General features: G+C 46.8%; 1 protein-coding gene across 1 annotated transcript in view; it reads left to right on the forward strand.

Moving 5' to 3' along the window:
- The window catches only part of SEMA3E (semaphorin 3E), a 222,030-nt gene that overhangs the window by 182,449 nt on the left and 22,955 nt on the right, over positions 1-16,626 (forward strand). Inside the window, exons 11-14 of the mRNA XM_055000402.1 lie at positions 3,814-4,036; positions 6,483-6,574; positions 10,205-10,246; positions 16,193-16,359. Of these exons, the coding sequence (XP_054856377.1) occupies positions 3,814-4,036; positions 6,483-6,574; positions 10,205-10,246; positions 16,193-16,359 (524 nt within the window). The remainder of the gene's footprint in view (positions 1-3,813; positions 4,037-6,482; positions 6,575-10,204; positions 10,247-16,192; positions 16,360-16,626) is intronic.

Raw genomic sequence — 16,626 nt, forward strand, 5'->3', positions numbered from 1 at the left:
ATGTGGTGGGAAGCCTGTTGCAAGCAATTATTAACTGTTCTCTCGCATCGGGCCAGTTTCCTAGCTCCCTCAAGGAGGAGGTAGTGAGACCTCTGTTGAAAAAGCCTTCCTTGGATAAAGGGGAGCTAGTAAATTACCACCCCGTGTTGAATTTGCCTTTCCTGGATAAGGTCATTAAGAGGGCGGTGGGTGACCATCTTCTGGGGTTTTGGGATGATACATCAGTGCTTGATCCATTCCAGTCTGACTTCAGGCTGGGCTTTGGGACTGAGACGGCTTTAATAGCTCTGGTTGATGACATCTGGCTTCAGCTAAATAAGGTCAGTTGTGCGCTGCTGATTTTTAATAGATCAGTTGGCAGCATTTGACACAGTTGGCCGTTTGGTCCTGGTTGACCACCTCGCCTCGCTGGGGGTAAGAGCTGCCTTACAAAGGTTTGCCTCTTTCTTCCAGGGACACTCAATGAGGGTGGTCGTTGGAGATGATATATATATGCACCCCCTAGCAGATGTTGTTCGGAGGTTTGGGGCTGGAAGCCACTCTACCTTCTACTTGATAGGCACCCAGAAGCAAATATCTCTTTACTGGCCCAGTGCCTGGATGCCATAGTAGAGGGGCCGAGGGGTAGCTGGCTGAAGTTAAATCCTTTGAAAACTGAAGTCCTGTGGCTGGGCAGGACTTTGGCTGTGGGGAATTTGCTACTCCTATTACTCAACGGAGCCCAGCTTTCTGCTGCAGACTCTGTGAAGAGTTTGGGGGTTTCGCTTGATTCGAAGCTTTCCATGGACAAACAGGTATCTGTGGCTAAAACAGTATTTTCCCATCTTTTCTAGACCCGACAACTTTCCCCATATCTATTTTATTCTGACCTTGCCACATTAATCCATGCAATCCTCACCTCTCATTTAGACTACTGCATCTTGTACCACATAGAGCTACCCTTGAAGATGCCCTGGGGACTTCAGGTGCTGCAGAATGCGGCTGCTGGGTTGCCCACCAAGTCACCAGGGTCAGCTCATATGACACTCCTTTTGAAGCAGCTGCACTGGTGACCGATTAGCCTCGGGGTCTGATTCGAGGTGTTGGTCCTCACCTTTAAAGACCTTCACACTCTGGGACCCTCATACCTTTGGTCAGCCTCTTCCATTAAGACCCCCCCCCACACACACACACACACACTTGTTCATCTTTGCAGGACTTCCCAGCCTCAGGAACTTTCTCCCACCAGGAAGGGGGCCTTTGTGATTGTAGCGCCCTCCCTTTGGAATGCACAGTCTGAAGGCACTCATGCGCAGCAGGACCTGTTGATGTTTTAGAAACTCTGTAAGGCAGAACTATTCTGGCATGCCTTTGCTATCGGATATTCTTTTGTGAGGCAGAGCAAATTGCTGTGCATTTTTATCTACCTGCAATTTTTATCTTATTTGCAGATTTTTATAGGTTGGGACTAGACTGTTTTTTAATTATTTATATTAGGCTGTTTTATTGTGATTTTGTTGAATATTATATTTTTGTGCTGTTTTTAACCACTGTAATTGTTGACAACCACTCCGAACTCTTAGCTGAAGAGAAACGGTATAAAAATTGAATAAATATAAATAAACAAAAAAATCATAAATAAGACTGACCTGTGTCCTGTGTTGAGAGCAGAAGGACATTGTTGACACCAATGGCATAAATCACACTGAAGGAGAAGCCCAAGGTGGAGTCTCTGATGTCTTGTATAAGGTCAAAGTTGGCATCTAGGTCTGTTGCAGGACTTGGATCCTGGGTTTGTATTTTTCTTACATGACCCACAGTTGTTGGTGAGAACCTGTTTTCGGTTAGAATACTGTCTGTAAGCAAGGTAAGACTTGCCACCCAAGGCCCATGAAGGAGGAATACTGGATGAGACGTACATCAGTGAGGACACACTGGACAGGTGTTACCTGGGAGCTGTTAAGTGTCAACCAGTGATGGCCACTGGTTCTCTCTTTTGGTTCTCTCTTGTCGGAGGCTGTTGCTGGGCACCCGGCTGGCCTTATTCTTCTCTTTTTCCAGGTATCATAATGCTAAGAATGCCTGCGGGCGCCGTCCAAGGAATTGTAGAAAATGTGCTTGGCTGTAGACAATAAAATGCGTGGGGTGTTCAGGGTGATAAGTGGAAGTGGATAGACAGATGTCGCAGTCGGGGGCTTTTCCATATACAGTTCTGCTTATATGCCATCCATGTCATTGTACTATGGTGTCCAGAAAACTGACCTGTGGTATGTGCCATAGAGTCCTGCATTTCTCTGAAGTCTGCTGTGTTCTGTGAATGCTCTGCCTGCCTGAACTTCCGAGATACATGATTTTGCTACAGACTAACACGGCTAACTCCTCTGGATCTATGAACATGTTTGATATATTCCTTGCCACTGCCTGGGGAGTTTTTTGGATTATCAGATGGGCTAGTCGAGACTTCACCTCTTGAATGTGGTTGTGCATGCTTGTCTGAAACAAGGGAAGGATCTCCCGCTTGATCCTTCTCAAGTCACTCAAAACTAAAAGTAAAAATTTGTAACAGGTTTATTTCTACATGCACACAAACAGATATTGAAGAAAATCTCCCAGGAAAACACATTTTCTTACTATCTAAATACTTACACAGAACACTTTTCCACCTTGGAAGATAGATCAGCTTCCCCTAAGCAGGTATCTGGACTTGGCAAAAGATGACAAAACTTCCTTAGGGGCTCATGTTTCTAGGGCCTCTCAGGGCCAGGGAATTCTCTCGTTTAGACTTGTAGAATGTCAGTAAGTCGAATGCCTGTTCAAGACTCCTGCCAAAGGAGATCTTGACCAAGAAACAATTACCTCAGGATCCTAGGTTGTTTTGCAGGGGGCGTGAAAATGGTGTAGCCTGCAAAACTAGTATGAATGCAGAGAGAAATGACTAGGTGTCAGGCCAGGGGAAATTATCCACTGATCTCCCTCAGGATAGACAGGTCCTTGTGACAGACGCTAGATATGACATGTGTATGCTTATCACCTCCACACACACTGTGATGCTTATGTGCTTTGTCCATCACTACATTGTGTAGTGCTTGGTCCAAATAGGACAGGCCTGCTTCTTTCATCTTCTTCTTCATCATCATCATCATCACCATCATTTATAGTCCACCCTTCTCACTGGGATGCAAGGCAGATTACAAGTACGATAAAAACTTTTAAAATCAGTCAGTAAGACAATTACAATAATATGATACTATCAGTCAGTCAGTAAATAGATTACAAGATATAACAACTGCCAAGATTCTTAGTAAGAGAAAACAATGCAGATGGGAAGTACAATCTTGCCGAACCAGATTGAAGAATCTTACCTGGATTTCAGGGATTCCAATTTTTTTGGGTTTCCCTGAAAACCAGGTCCTGATCAACCAATTTTGGGGAGAGGGGGGCACACCCCTTTCTGCAGTATCTGTAGATTTAGGGGAAGTAGTTGAAAAGCAAGAGAATGTTCTCTGGGTCACCGCAAAGTCCCACATTTGCTTCATTTCCTACCATTTCTCCACCTCTGTAACAGCTTCCAGGTTTTAAGATCCCAGCTTCTGTACTGATTTTAGAAGTTCATATGTCCAAACGTGTTCCTTGTCTAACTAAGACCTTAGAATTAAAGAAGGAACACACATGTTAAAACTTACATGTTTGTTGATAGCCCAAGTCCTCAACAGTACAATCCTAACCAAAGTTACACGCTTCGAATCCCATTCAACTTCAATGGGTTTAGAAGGGTGCCGCTCTGTTCAGGATTGTGCCAATAATGCCATATGCTCTCTGACTTGTATTTTCCAGTGTGCCAGCAAAGTGAATGGAGGTCTGCATGGGAGCACCAAAGACTACCCGGACGAAGCCCTCCATTTTGCTCAGAGTCACCCACTGATGCACCAGCCTCTGAGGCCTGTTCACAAGAGGCCAGTGCTTGTGAAGACAGACGGGACATATAATCTCAAACAAATAGCCGTAGACAGAGTGGAAGCGGAAGACGGGCAATATGATGTCTTGTTTATTGGGACAGGTAAACAACAAAGGTAGAGAGAAGCTCTAGCCCATAATGCCAATTTATGCAGGCTGGAAACACTGTAGACGTGCAGGATTTGAGTCCAGGGAACCCTTCGGGACCAACAAGGTTCAAGGTACAAGCTTTTGAGAGCCACAGCTCCCTCCTTCAGATTCCAGGTTTGACTCTCAAAAGCTCCCTGAGAACCTTGTTTGTCTCTAAGGGGCCACTGAACTCAAATCCCCCTGTCCTACTCCCCATCTGGATGCCTGGACCAGCTCCTCCCTACATGTCTCAGGCATCTCCTGGCTACTTCCACAACTGAAGGCAGCATGAACCGGTCAGCTCCTGGCTCAATCATGTTAACAGGAGTATATCCAGCTGTCTTCCGCATGGACTGTGCGTCGATATCTACCCTTTATCAGAGTTTCCCTCCATGTGCCTTTAGCCACACCAATTACCAGCCATGTCGGCATCTCTCAGATTCTTTCTCTTCAGATGAATCTGCTGGGGCTGTTTGGACTTGCTCATGAAAGAGACACTCTTTCTGATATGGCCAAGAATTCCCCTCAGCACACCACCTCCCTGCCAGGATACTTCCCCTCATACTTTTTGGAAGTTTCCCTAGGATCTCTTGAAGCACCCCTTCAATTAGGCATGTTTAATCAAGCCACCTCAGTCGGATGGGGAGCAGGGAGGTACGGTGGTGAGAGGAGTGACGTTGTATGAAGGGGGATGAGAGAGGTGCCTGGACCACCCTTTTTTCCTGACTTCAAAGTGAAAGTTCTCTTCACACAAATCCTCAAAAGGTTTACTTTTAGAGAGCAGATGAATAAGAATCAACCACCCTCTCACAAGTCCATCCCTCTGTGTGTCTGTGCAAGTTACTGATGTAGGTGTGCTTCATGATTTGAAGGAAACAAGTTGAGGGCAGTGACTCATGCAGCGTGCAACAGGAAGGCTCCTTCGAGGGTGCGCACTTCTTCTGTCTCTCAAGTGATTGAATGAGCCAGTTGCACCTAATGCAAAGACAGGGCGAAATGGAATCCTCCACCCAAGAAGTTGCTTGAAGAGAGGCATGGCCAGACTGGTGACTCATGCAGAGATGCAACAGGCAGCCTCCTTTGAAAATGAATAATTCTTCTATAATTGAATGAACCAATTGCACTAGATACAGACATGCAGCATCTTTATCTGTTCCTCCAGTACCTGTCCAGGAGTTGGATTCCGCTAGAATGCTGATGACATCCAGTGCTATATCCTACTGAATAAGCAACAAGGGGCTGAGATCTCGGCCCTTGCCCAGTGCCTGGATGTTGTGGTTAGTTGGTTGGTTGTGGGATAGTTGGCTGAAGTTAAATACATCAAAACCAGAAGTCACATGGCTGGCTCAGTCTGCCAGGATAGCAGACCCTGCTCTTCTATCACTTGGTGGAGTCCATCTTGCAGCAGTGGACTCTGTCAGGAATTTGGGAGTGTGGCTGCTGTCAGGCTATGGATGACAGGATATGGTAGACAGGTCCCTGATACCATTGCAACAAGAAGTCCAAGCTCTTGGTTAAATGGTTTTATTCCAAAATCCAATCATTTCCATATATATGTCCATAGAATTACTCAGAGGCAGGAAAGCATCTAAGCAGTACACGCTTCCTTGATAGGAATAGAGACTTGAGGAAAGTACAGCTCTAAATACCCACTCATTTCCCCCCTCCCAACTAGACCACAGTTTTGCATGGGAAATGGCCTGGGAATGCATGAGAGTAAACTGTAACATTTCAGACAGTGCAAGGTCACTTCTGTGAGCTTCAAATAAACGAGATAACACAGCTGGGTTCTCAGGCTGTTAGAGAAACGAAAGTGTTGGCTAGAGCATTTGCAAAATGAAATCAAGGCACAGCATTAGCAATGGTTCAACACCTAGAACAATGGCATGGATGTAGAGGTGCAGACATGGCAGCTGGACTACATACTATCCACGGACAAGCAAGTGTCCATGGTGGCAAGGCCCCCCAGTTATCCCCATATTTTCTGACCTTGCCACGGTGATTTATGCTATGCTCACCTCTCAGCTAGACCAGTGCAACTCACTCTACATAGGGCTACCCTTGAAGGTGCTCTGGAGACTTCAATTAGTACAAAATGCAGCTGCCAGACTGCTGACTGGCACACCACGGTCAACTTACATCACTTGATTCTGAAGCACTTGCACTGGATTCCAGGTCCCAAATCAAATTCAAAGTTTTGGTCTTTTTAAATTCCTTAATAGTCTGGGACCCTCACACCTATGGGGACATTTTTCTGGTATGACTCCCCATGTGCCCCACAGTCTGCAGCTCAGGGACTGTTGTGGTTCCTGGCCCCAAGACCGTTCAGCTCTCTTCAACCACTACTCTGGCAATGTACACATAAAGTTGTTATCTGTGTTAAGTTCTATTTGTTGGTTTTTTTTAAAATTCACCTACAGATAATGGGATTGTTTTGAAAGTCATTACAATTTACAACCCAGACACAGAATCAATGGAAGAAGTGATCCTTGAAGAGCTGCAAGTGTTCAAAGTAAGGTACTTCTCTCTCTCTCTCTCTCTTAAAAATTGATGGTCCATATAAATTACATAAATAATTATTAACTAGCTATCAATAATTAATTAATTAATTAATTAATTAATTAATTGACATTACCAGGATGAAAAAAACCCTTCAAACTATCAATATATGATTACATTACCATAAAGAGCTAAGAAATATAGATAAGAATTACCTCAAAATTCAGTTAATCAAACAGACCCAAGATACCAAGTACCTCCAAGATCAGTAAGATCAAACATACTATAAAACACATGTGATGTGTGATGCAATATTTTCAAAAATTCAAACATAAAATCTAAATCCCCCCCCCTTTTAAAAAATACGTTCAAGGAAAATATATCTAAATCTTCCCCAGGTACATAATTGCACACCATACTCCAAAAAAGGGTTTTTCAGGAAGTAGGAAACATTTTTTTAAAGAAGTATCTATAACCTTCATGATTATTCTTCTAAAACATAATGAAAAAAGTCTATTTTTCAAGAAATTTATCAGATTCCAAACTCTTTCTGCTTAGAGAGCTTTTATAATACATCATTCCAAATTTTATGCAGCCATTCTGATATTGTAGGGATATTTAAGATGCTACACATATTCTTTCCGAAATTAACAAATTCAAAATCATTTCAAGTTCAACATCATGAACTATCTTTTTGAGAAGGCCTAATAAAATCACTTTTAGATTTTGAGGAATAATATATACAGTAATATCATGGATTAAATCCAATGCTGAATCCCAGAACCTTTGAATCTCAACACAGTCCCAAAAATATAATACAAATCTGCACAGGCAGGATTGACATTTCGAACATGTATCAATTGATATATCATAAATCCTAGAAAGTTTGTATGGAGTTTTATTCCAGCCAAATAATATTTTGAAACATTTTCTTTACAATCTACTAAAATTAGTGTCTTGTGTACTGTTTCCCAAACCTATCGCAATTCATCAATAAAGATTTCTTCTCCTGATATCCTTCCCATTTTAACAAATAATTATTTCATGGTATCTGATTAAAAATTAAAGATTTCTTCTCCTAATAGCCTTTCCCATTTTAATAAATAATTATTTCATGGTATGTGATTTAATAATATAGATGTTTCCAAGTGTCTCTCCTAATAGGATTCTTTCATAAGGGGTCTTTAAACAAAGCTGCTAATGTTTATTAGAAAATGCCATTACAACATGTCTTATCTGAAGGAACTGATAACATTTTGGGCTTATTCCTTCCTTCTTATATACTAACAATCAGATGCCCTCAGTGACTGTTACTAGGCAACTGTAAGAGTTTAGCCAATATCCCAGGTTGATTTCTGTCAGTAAATGGCAGGGAGAGGAGGCAAGGCCCTTTCCAGGGCTGTTTTGGTCTTTGAGGGAGGACTCATTGGGGCCAATCCCAGAAGCAACCACTGGGCAGCAATGCCACATGACTCACATGACTCACCCTGCCCCCCTCCCCCCCTCCACCACCACTCACTTGGCCGGCAGGAGGGAGGGAGGGAAACAGTCCTCCTGGACACGCTCCCAGGGGGGTGAGATGACGTCACTTCCGGGAAGTGATGGGGCACAAATTGGCCCACTGCAAAGCATGGAAGCAGTCCCAGGGCTGCACAATGACATCATTCCCAGGAGTCACATTGTTGCACTGTCCCAGGAGCACACTCAGGGGGGCTGTTTCCCTGCCTCCCCTCCCAATCAGGTGAGTGGTGGCAGGAGGAGGGGAGTGGGAGCGGGGGATCCCCCACCCCATGGGGGGGAAGATGAAATATTATTAAGCAGTGAACTCAGTGAATTGAATGGACTATAAACAAAACAATTCAATATAAATGCTCAATAGACAAATATGCTGTAAATAAATCACTTTTTTAAAAAGTTCAGTCAATTAATTAATTAATCCTGTAACTTCAAGTCAAATAGCTAAACCTCTCAGGTATCCATCTTCAACATCTAATACCTGTTGCTGGAATCAATGAGCCCAATAATATTCTGAAGAGCATAATGTGCTCCCCCCTCAGACCTCTCCAAAAGGCTGATGTCCCTGGCATCGCACTCCTGACAATGCCCAACCGGGTGCTCCTACAGTGCTGCCACAGGCACGCTGCAGGTTTTTAGAGGCACCACCTGACCTGGTGCTGCCTGGCAGAAACAGCTGAGCGGGAATGCCCACTCTTTGCTATCTTATCACACTCAGCAGCCCCGAGAGATCGTGCTGTGGAGGCTTCTGGGGTCACGTCAAGTAAGTTCTAATCACCCCAACTGTAGATGTATTGCAGTTGGAATTAAAGGTGCCTTCAAAATGAGCTGCCAGACATTTCTACCCTCTGTCAATATAACTTCTAGTCATAACAATAATTCCTATTAATAATTAATTATCAATATTTTGGCAGTAGTAATATTTATTATTAATATTGTAATCGATAGGATTGCTCATTAATGTATTAGTAAATGTGATTACTTAAAAAAAAAATGAGCTGCCAGCATGATTTCCAATAAAACACCTACACTGCTTTTTAGAAAAGGAGAGAAATTTCCTGGTGAATTGAAGGTCATCATCCCTAGAAGAGCACATCTTGCAAATAGCTTTGAGTACTGGGAGGAACTGACAGAAAATGAAGCTTCCCGTGGACCTTCAATGTTTGGCTTAACGTCGTTAGAGTTTTGACTCAGTCAAAGGCCACTGGTGGTCCTGGACAGCTCCGTGTGACGCACTCCGAGGGCACGCCTTCCACACACACACACACACCTCTTGGTTCATTCTCTCCCCTACCCCCTCCCCCAGAGAGATCTGGGCCGTGTGTCCATGGCTCTCCCTTTCTCCCTTTTATCCTCACAACAACTCTTCGTGGGTCAGCGGGGATCTTCTAGATCCTGGTCCGACAAACTAACCCTTACCCCAAGCCAGCTCTTTCCTCCTCCTTGTCTGCAATACAACACAGCTTCCTGCCCACTGCCTTGCCCCCTGTGTTGTGTGTCTGCCTGGCATCCAACTAATAGCACCTGCTTGCTGTCCATGAGTCTGTTGCCGCCTGAAATGTGACCTAGCACGGGGCGTGGCGTGGCCTCACTGCTACAACACCACACAATTTCTCCTCTCCCCGCCTTCCTCTTTGTAATCTGCTGCTGATAATTGGCAACCTGATACTGTTAGAGGAGCTGCTCCAGACCTATAATCTGTCATTATTTGATCGTTCATCTCTGGGAGTGTTGCGGGGTGTGAGGTGCACAGATGTTTTTACCTAACAAAAGGTTATGTCAAAAGACTTCCATCTCCATTGTTCTGGCTCTAGTCCTTCCCCACCCTCTTAATTACTGAGCCATTTCCCCTTTCATTGCCCATTTTGAAAAAGTACAAGATGAATTTAAGATGGAAATAGAGCATGGCATAAACAGTGAACAGCCACTAGCACCGGGTGCTGCACAGGGGAGGAGCAGGGTGCGCGTTTCTTTCCTCACATGTAGCCTTTGAAAAAGAAGAAAGACGGCATTTCACATGGCAGAATGTCTCTCAATATTTGCTGAACAAGTATAGAAATGTATTGCTGTTGTAAGGCAGAGGAAATCCAATGGATTAAATTAAAGGGGGGAATCTCTTTTTTTCCAGGTACCAGTACCTATTATATCCATGGAAATTTCTTCAAAAAGGGTAAGTATACCTGAACGTGCAGTTAACCTATTGATTTCTGGTTTTAACTGACGTCTGCTTTACCAGAATTTTCTTCATGTTTCAGTAAATCTGTATCGTATATAGACATGGGCACGAATGGGGAAAAAAACCCGAATATGCTGTTCATTGTTTGTTGCCATTGACGAACATGAACAAACAGTAACGAACATGACCCATTAACGAACATGTTCAGAACGGCCCCCTTGGGACTTAGAGAGCCCAGATTCACAGGGGGTGTTCAGCAGGCTCTCCTCCAGCCATCACCAAAGTTTGGTCAAGATTGCAATACGGATCTTGGAGTCATACGTTCACAAATCCGACACCCCCAGGAAACGCATTCGATACAATCGGAGCCACCAGTTGACTTTGGACCCGTGTACAAGTGGTGGACTCGAAGATGGGCTGCCTCCCCTTTAGGGGGCGGGGGGGGGTTGGCCGCTCACTGGCAGCACCTCCCATGTGCCCGCCCGCCAGGCCTCAGAGAGACCATCTTCCCAAAACCAGGGAGATGGATGATGTCAGCGGCCACCAGACCTCGTGGTCTTGGGGAGGCAGTAGCAAGAAGCCTCCCCTCTAGCGGGAGGGGGGTTGGCCACTCACAGGTGGCACCACCCCATGTGCCCGCCTGCCAGGCCTCAGAGAGGCTACTTTCTGGAACTCAGTAAGATGGGTGATGTCAGCGGCCGCCACATTTACCAAATGACCTAGCAACAATCTGCTAAGAATACCCTCCAGCAAGACATGGTGGTGAATGTGGAGGCCTTGCACACACAAACACACACCCTGGTGGGTCAGAGACACCAACATATGTCCACCAGATGGGGACTTCATGACATCGGGGTTGATGCTGTTGTCTGCACCTCACGTGGTGCAGAGGCTGTTGCCGCAAAAAAACACCGGCTGGACATGGATCATTGGATGGTACATGGGATAGACAGGTTTCTCAATAGACAGGTGCATAGCTGCATGGGATAAGTGTATAGGATAGAGGGGTGCACGGATGCATTGGATACCTGTACTGGATTGACAGGAGAGATAGATACCGTGTACAGGGATATTGGGGAGACAAGTGTATTGCATAAATATCTGGGTTGTCCCAGCATTAGACAGCTGGAAGGAAAGAACCAAGGGTGGGAGGTGGGGCCCACCCCCAATGTGTAGAAGCAGAGGCTCATGTGCTGGCCCTCAAGGTGGTGGAGGATGCCTTCCCCCTGGTCATGGGGGAGGCATCAGTTCCCCTAGGAAAGGGAATTGTGGGCAGACAGGTGGGTGCCCACATGGGGAGCTGTCCTGAGGGACATAGCAGCCTATTCAGCACCCTACAGAAGACGGCATTGCAGTGAAGGCTGATGCCATTAGGCTGATGCCATTAAGGGTCCCTCCAGCCAGACACAGTGGAGCCGGGAGGACACTCAGCCCAAACTGAGAACCCCAGGTGATGGGAACTGTGGAGAAATGCTATTCTGTTGGTGGAGTTAACTTTCTATGGGCTGCAGAGGGGAGGACCCAGTTCTTGAATGGAATGTGATTGGAGCGAGAGCGAGTCAGTTGGTGGAGGGGAGTTGAAAGTTGACAGTTGGTGGCTCAGTTGGGGGAGAAAGGGCTCTGAGGGGAGATGTAGATCTAATGTAACCCCAGATACCAAAGTATCAGGCCTGCCCTACACAACATCTAATTAGAGCATGAGGGAGACAGAGTAGGGGTTTCTTTTTAGTTTGTATTACTCCTTCCATTCACTGTATATTTGCCTGTGTATATTTAGAAGTCAAATAAATGATTTTTTGGAATTGATGAAGGAAGAAAGCTCTTCTGTTCCACATAGTCCCCCAACCGTTTGGGCCCACTAGCAGAGGAGGGAGGTTAGGAGGCTGTCCTGCCTAACCAGGACCCCATACAGGGACAGTGGTGGCAGCAACTACCCGGTGACAGGAAAGTGAGATGGCTCCTCCAGGTGCTAGGCTAGGCAAGGGAAGGGTAGGCAGAGCGGGGTCTGCCAGTTAAGATAAAAAAGAAAGGAGAGGCTCCAGTTCACCACAGGATCCACCTTTGAGGAATGCACAGACTGCTGCAGGAGAGACACTTGTCTGCCCCTCCTGTGTTGAAGTGGAGGCTGCCACCAGCATCACCCACCTTCCTGCCTTCACAGAAAGGACAGGAGTCACAGGACCCATTCTCCCCTGCTCAGAGGGGACAGCAGGTACCGTTGACAGGGGGCACCATGCAGTACAACCATATGTGCAACATCTCCTGAGCTGGCCCTCCTACCCAAAAGCGGCAGAAGCTGTCATCGCCCACCTTCCTGCCTTTGTGGAAAGGACGGGATGGACAGGACATGAGAGGTTGTTGGGAAGGGTCGTATTGGTTCCACAGACAGCGAGGTTGAAAGAGGGACCAGGATCTTGTCAGGGAGAGGATGGGATGGGCAGGGCAAGTCATGGGGAAGGGTCGTATTGGTTCCATCCAGAGAAGGAGAGGTTGAAAGAGGGAACGGGAACTTGTCTGGGAGAGGAGGACAAAGGGTTACCAGCCATGGAAGCAGCCCTGAGAACTGAGGGGGGCTAGAGCGGTTCCCCACCACCCAGAGAAACCTTACCTGAGCAGGCAGGATGGGCACTACTCATAACTGTGAGTCTTTCCTGCCTTTGCGGAAAGGATGGGAGTCGCAGGACCCATTCCCCCCTGCACAGAGGGGACAGTAGGTGCCCTGGATAGGGGACACCATGCGGTATAACCACATGTGCAACAGCAGCTGAGGTGTCCCTCGTGTTCAAAAGCGGCGGCAGCTGACAGATCCCACCTTCCTGCCTTAGTGGAAAGGACGGGAGTTGTGGGACCCATTCAGAGGGGACTGCAGGTGCCTTGGATCGGGAGCACTGTGCTGTATAACCCCATGTGCCCAGCATCGCCCACCGGCCTAACCCTAACCCTACTGTGTCAAAGTGGAGGCTGCCACCAACATCACCCACCATCTTGCCCACAGAAAGGATAGGAGTCATGGGACCCATTCCCCCCTGCTCAGAGGGGGCAGCCGGTGCCGTTGATAGGGGGCACCGTACAGTACAACCACATGTGCAACAGCTCCTGAGCTGCCCCTCGTGCTCAAAAGCGGTGGCAGCTGACAGCACCCACCTTCCTGCCTTAACAGAAAGGATGGGATGGGCAGGAGAAGTTGTTGTGAAGGGTCGTAGTGGTTCCATCCAGAGAGGGCGAGGTTGAAAGAGGGACCAGGAACTTGTCAGGGAGAGGACATGATGGGCAGGACAAGTCATGGGGAAGGGTCATATTGGTTCCATCCAAAGAGGGAGAGGTTAAAAGGGAATGAGAACTTGTCTGGGAGAGGAGGACAAAGGGTTACCAGCCACATTGCAGAGCAGGACCAGGAAGACCCAAACATTTGCGAGCCATCAGCCGAGAAACCCACTGAGTGTGGCATCGGACCTTGGAAGCAGCCCCAGGAACTGACGGGGGCTAGAGTGTGACACCACCACTCCCAGATACCTGACCAGATCAGGCGTAGACAATACTCAATGTGAGCCCTCAGCAGAGGTGGCCACTGAGCTTGGCCCCCAACCTTGGAAGTAGCCCCAGGAACTGAGGGGGAGTAGAGCACGACACCACCACTCACAGAAACCTGACCTGAGCAGCTGCAGGACAGGTAATAGCATTAAGTTGCTTTGTCCTGGAGCCAGTCAGCGGGCCGGAGATCTTGAGGCCACTGCAGAGGAGCTTTGCCTAGAACCACAGTAGACTGGGGTGGCTCAGAGCCCAGGCAGGTCAAGGTCCACAGAGGGATACCCAAGCAGGTTGAGGTTGACTTTAACAAAGGTCAACATGTCCACCAAGTCTGGGTGTAGATGTGCGCGGTGGGGATGGAGGACATCTCCCAGGGGGGAGAAAACCCACTATCTTTGCACACTGCTGGGAGGGCAGGACAGGATATTGGTTGCCACAATGGACAGGTACGGCCATACGGCAGATTTATTCACCCAATACTCCAATGGCTTGGAATGGGGGGGGGGGAATCGGTGGGCTCTGCCAGGTAATCTCACACCATAGCTCCCACCGAGTCCTCCACTGTGAGAGATGTGCCCGCTGTGCTGTGGCCAACCACAAGATGTAAGCCAAACAGGGAGACCCCTTGGAGTTCTTCTTGAGAAAATAAAGGTGTGTATTTTATCAGTGCTTAGAGATGACAATCAGATTTTTTAAAGAAGAAGAATCATCATCCACTAGAATTAAAATGGTTTCATCTTGGTAATATGGGACACAGCTTGCCCCTCAGAACCTCTTTTACTCCTCCTCCCCCCCTCCCACCCGGACACTTTTTTTTTTAAAACTGCTGCTTTTTCTTCTGCGTCCAAGAGGGGGCAGATCTCTATCTGCACAACTAAACTGCTGTGCACCTCTTTATTTCCTATATAAAATGAGTTTTCTTTGAGTGATATTTGGAATTTGAAAAGATCCATGCCTACTTACTATGTTCTGCAACCTGTGAAATGTGTTCAGCTGTATTCCCCACCTCCCACCCGCAATGCACACGGCAATGCTTAAGCTGTTTCATGTGCTTTGGACCACATTATCCTCTATTTCCAAGGAAGAAAATTCCCTGATTCATGAGGGGAAAAGAAACTTCATGAAAATGCAATTGTTGATGTGACAGGCAAAGGAGTGAATGTGAAGATTTGGTGTGAATGTGGATGTGAGTCTCATGAATATGAAGAGTTGGGTAAACTTGGGGAACAGCTGTGGCTCAGTGGCAGAGCATCTGCTCGGTGTTCAGAAGGTCCCAAGTTCAATCCTTGGTATCTCTAGTTTAAGAGATCAGGTAGTACGTAATGTGAAAGACCTCTGCTTAAGACCTTGGGGAGCAGCTGCTAGTCTGAGTAGACAATGCAAAGGCCTTTCACACCATGTACTGCCCGACCTCTTAAACTGGAAATGCCAAGGATTGGGCTTGGGACCCTCTGCATGCTGAGCAGTTTCATGTGTGCAACATACCTTTGAGGTACTAAATGGAATGTGTGTGTGTAAAGTGCCATCAAGGTGTAGCGGACTTATGGTGGCCTCTGAGAGGGTTTTCAAGGCAAGAAACTAACAAAGGTGGTTTGCCATTGCCTGCTTCTGTATAGCAACCCTGCTGTTCCTTGGTGTCTCCCATTCAATTGCTAGCCCAGGCTGGCCGTGCTTTGCTTCTGAGACCTGACTCCATCAGGCTAGCCTGGACCATCCCGGTCAAGGCATCATATGTTGTAATAAATGATATGTATATAAAGCTGGTTTCCATCGCACTCTGAAGTTGCTAAGAAATGGTGCCCTGCGGGGCACTTACGTAAACAATGCGCATGGAAGGGCGGAAATGTGTTGACAGGAGTCAGAGCAAATCTCACCTCAGCTGCAAATTCAGCAGGTGGACTTAGGCTAATCCCCCTTGGTTCAGCCCCAGAGACGTCCCTTCTGCAGTCCTCCTGACTGACTTCCTTCAGAGACCTCTCTTGAGTGGGAGGAAGGGAAGCGGTAGAAATGAATAATCCCTTTCCCATCCCAGAGCTGGCTCACCGGCTGTGCTAGGCCAGGATCTCCAACACTAGTTCTGTCCGCAAACAGTCGTTTTCCAACATGACACAGAGTCTAGGGTGAGACTGTGTGTGTGTGTTGTATCTCTGTACTAAAGACTGCCAACCTGCAGGTGTGTCCTGGGGAGTCTCTTAGAATTACAACTCATCCCTAGATTACAGAGATCAGCTGCACTTCTCGGGAGGGTGTCCCTCCCCTCCCCAAACTCGGCCCTTCCCATGCTCCACCACCCCAATCTCTAGGCATTTCCCAACCTGCAGGGTGCAAGGCTTCTTCTGGAGGGCAGTGTGTGGCTAATAGTGCAGGGTCATTTGATTGTGCTGAAATACAATGTTGGTCCTTTTCTTTCAGCAACAAATCTATGTTGGCTCCGATTCGGCCGTTGCCCAGGTGAAGTTCCATCAGTGTGACATGTACGGAACGGCCTGTGCTGACTGCTGCTTGGCACGAGATCCGTACTGCGCCTGGGATGGGGTCACTTGTTCCAGATACTACCCCACTGGTACACAGACAAAGAGGTGAGAGCCATGCTTGGCATTCGAGGTCATATGACAAAGCAGTTCCCTAAAAAAGGTGCCCTGTTCCAGGCTGAGATGGTTTTGACATTTGGCACCATTTCCCCTTTAAGTATTGTGAGAAACTGAATGAATTGTACATGTTTAAAAGGGATGGAATGACATTTGGATGATAGTCACTGATTCACCTAAAATAATGAAGGCACTGAAACCTTGTCATAATCTGACTCTAGAAGAAAGAAGATGGAAACCAAATACCTGTTATGCACT

The sequence above is a fragment of the Eublepharis macularius genome, chromosome 16, assembly GCF_028583425.1.
Source record: "Eublepharis macularius isolate TG4126 chromosome 16, MPM_Emac_v1.0, whole genome shotgun sequence".
Lineage (NCBI taxonomy): Eukaryota > Metazoa > Chordata > Lepidosauria > Squamata > Eublepharidae > Eublepharis > Eublepharis macularius.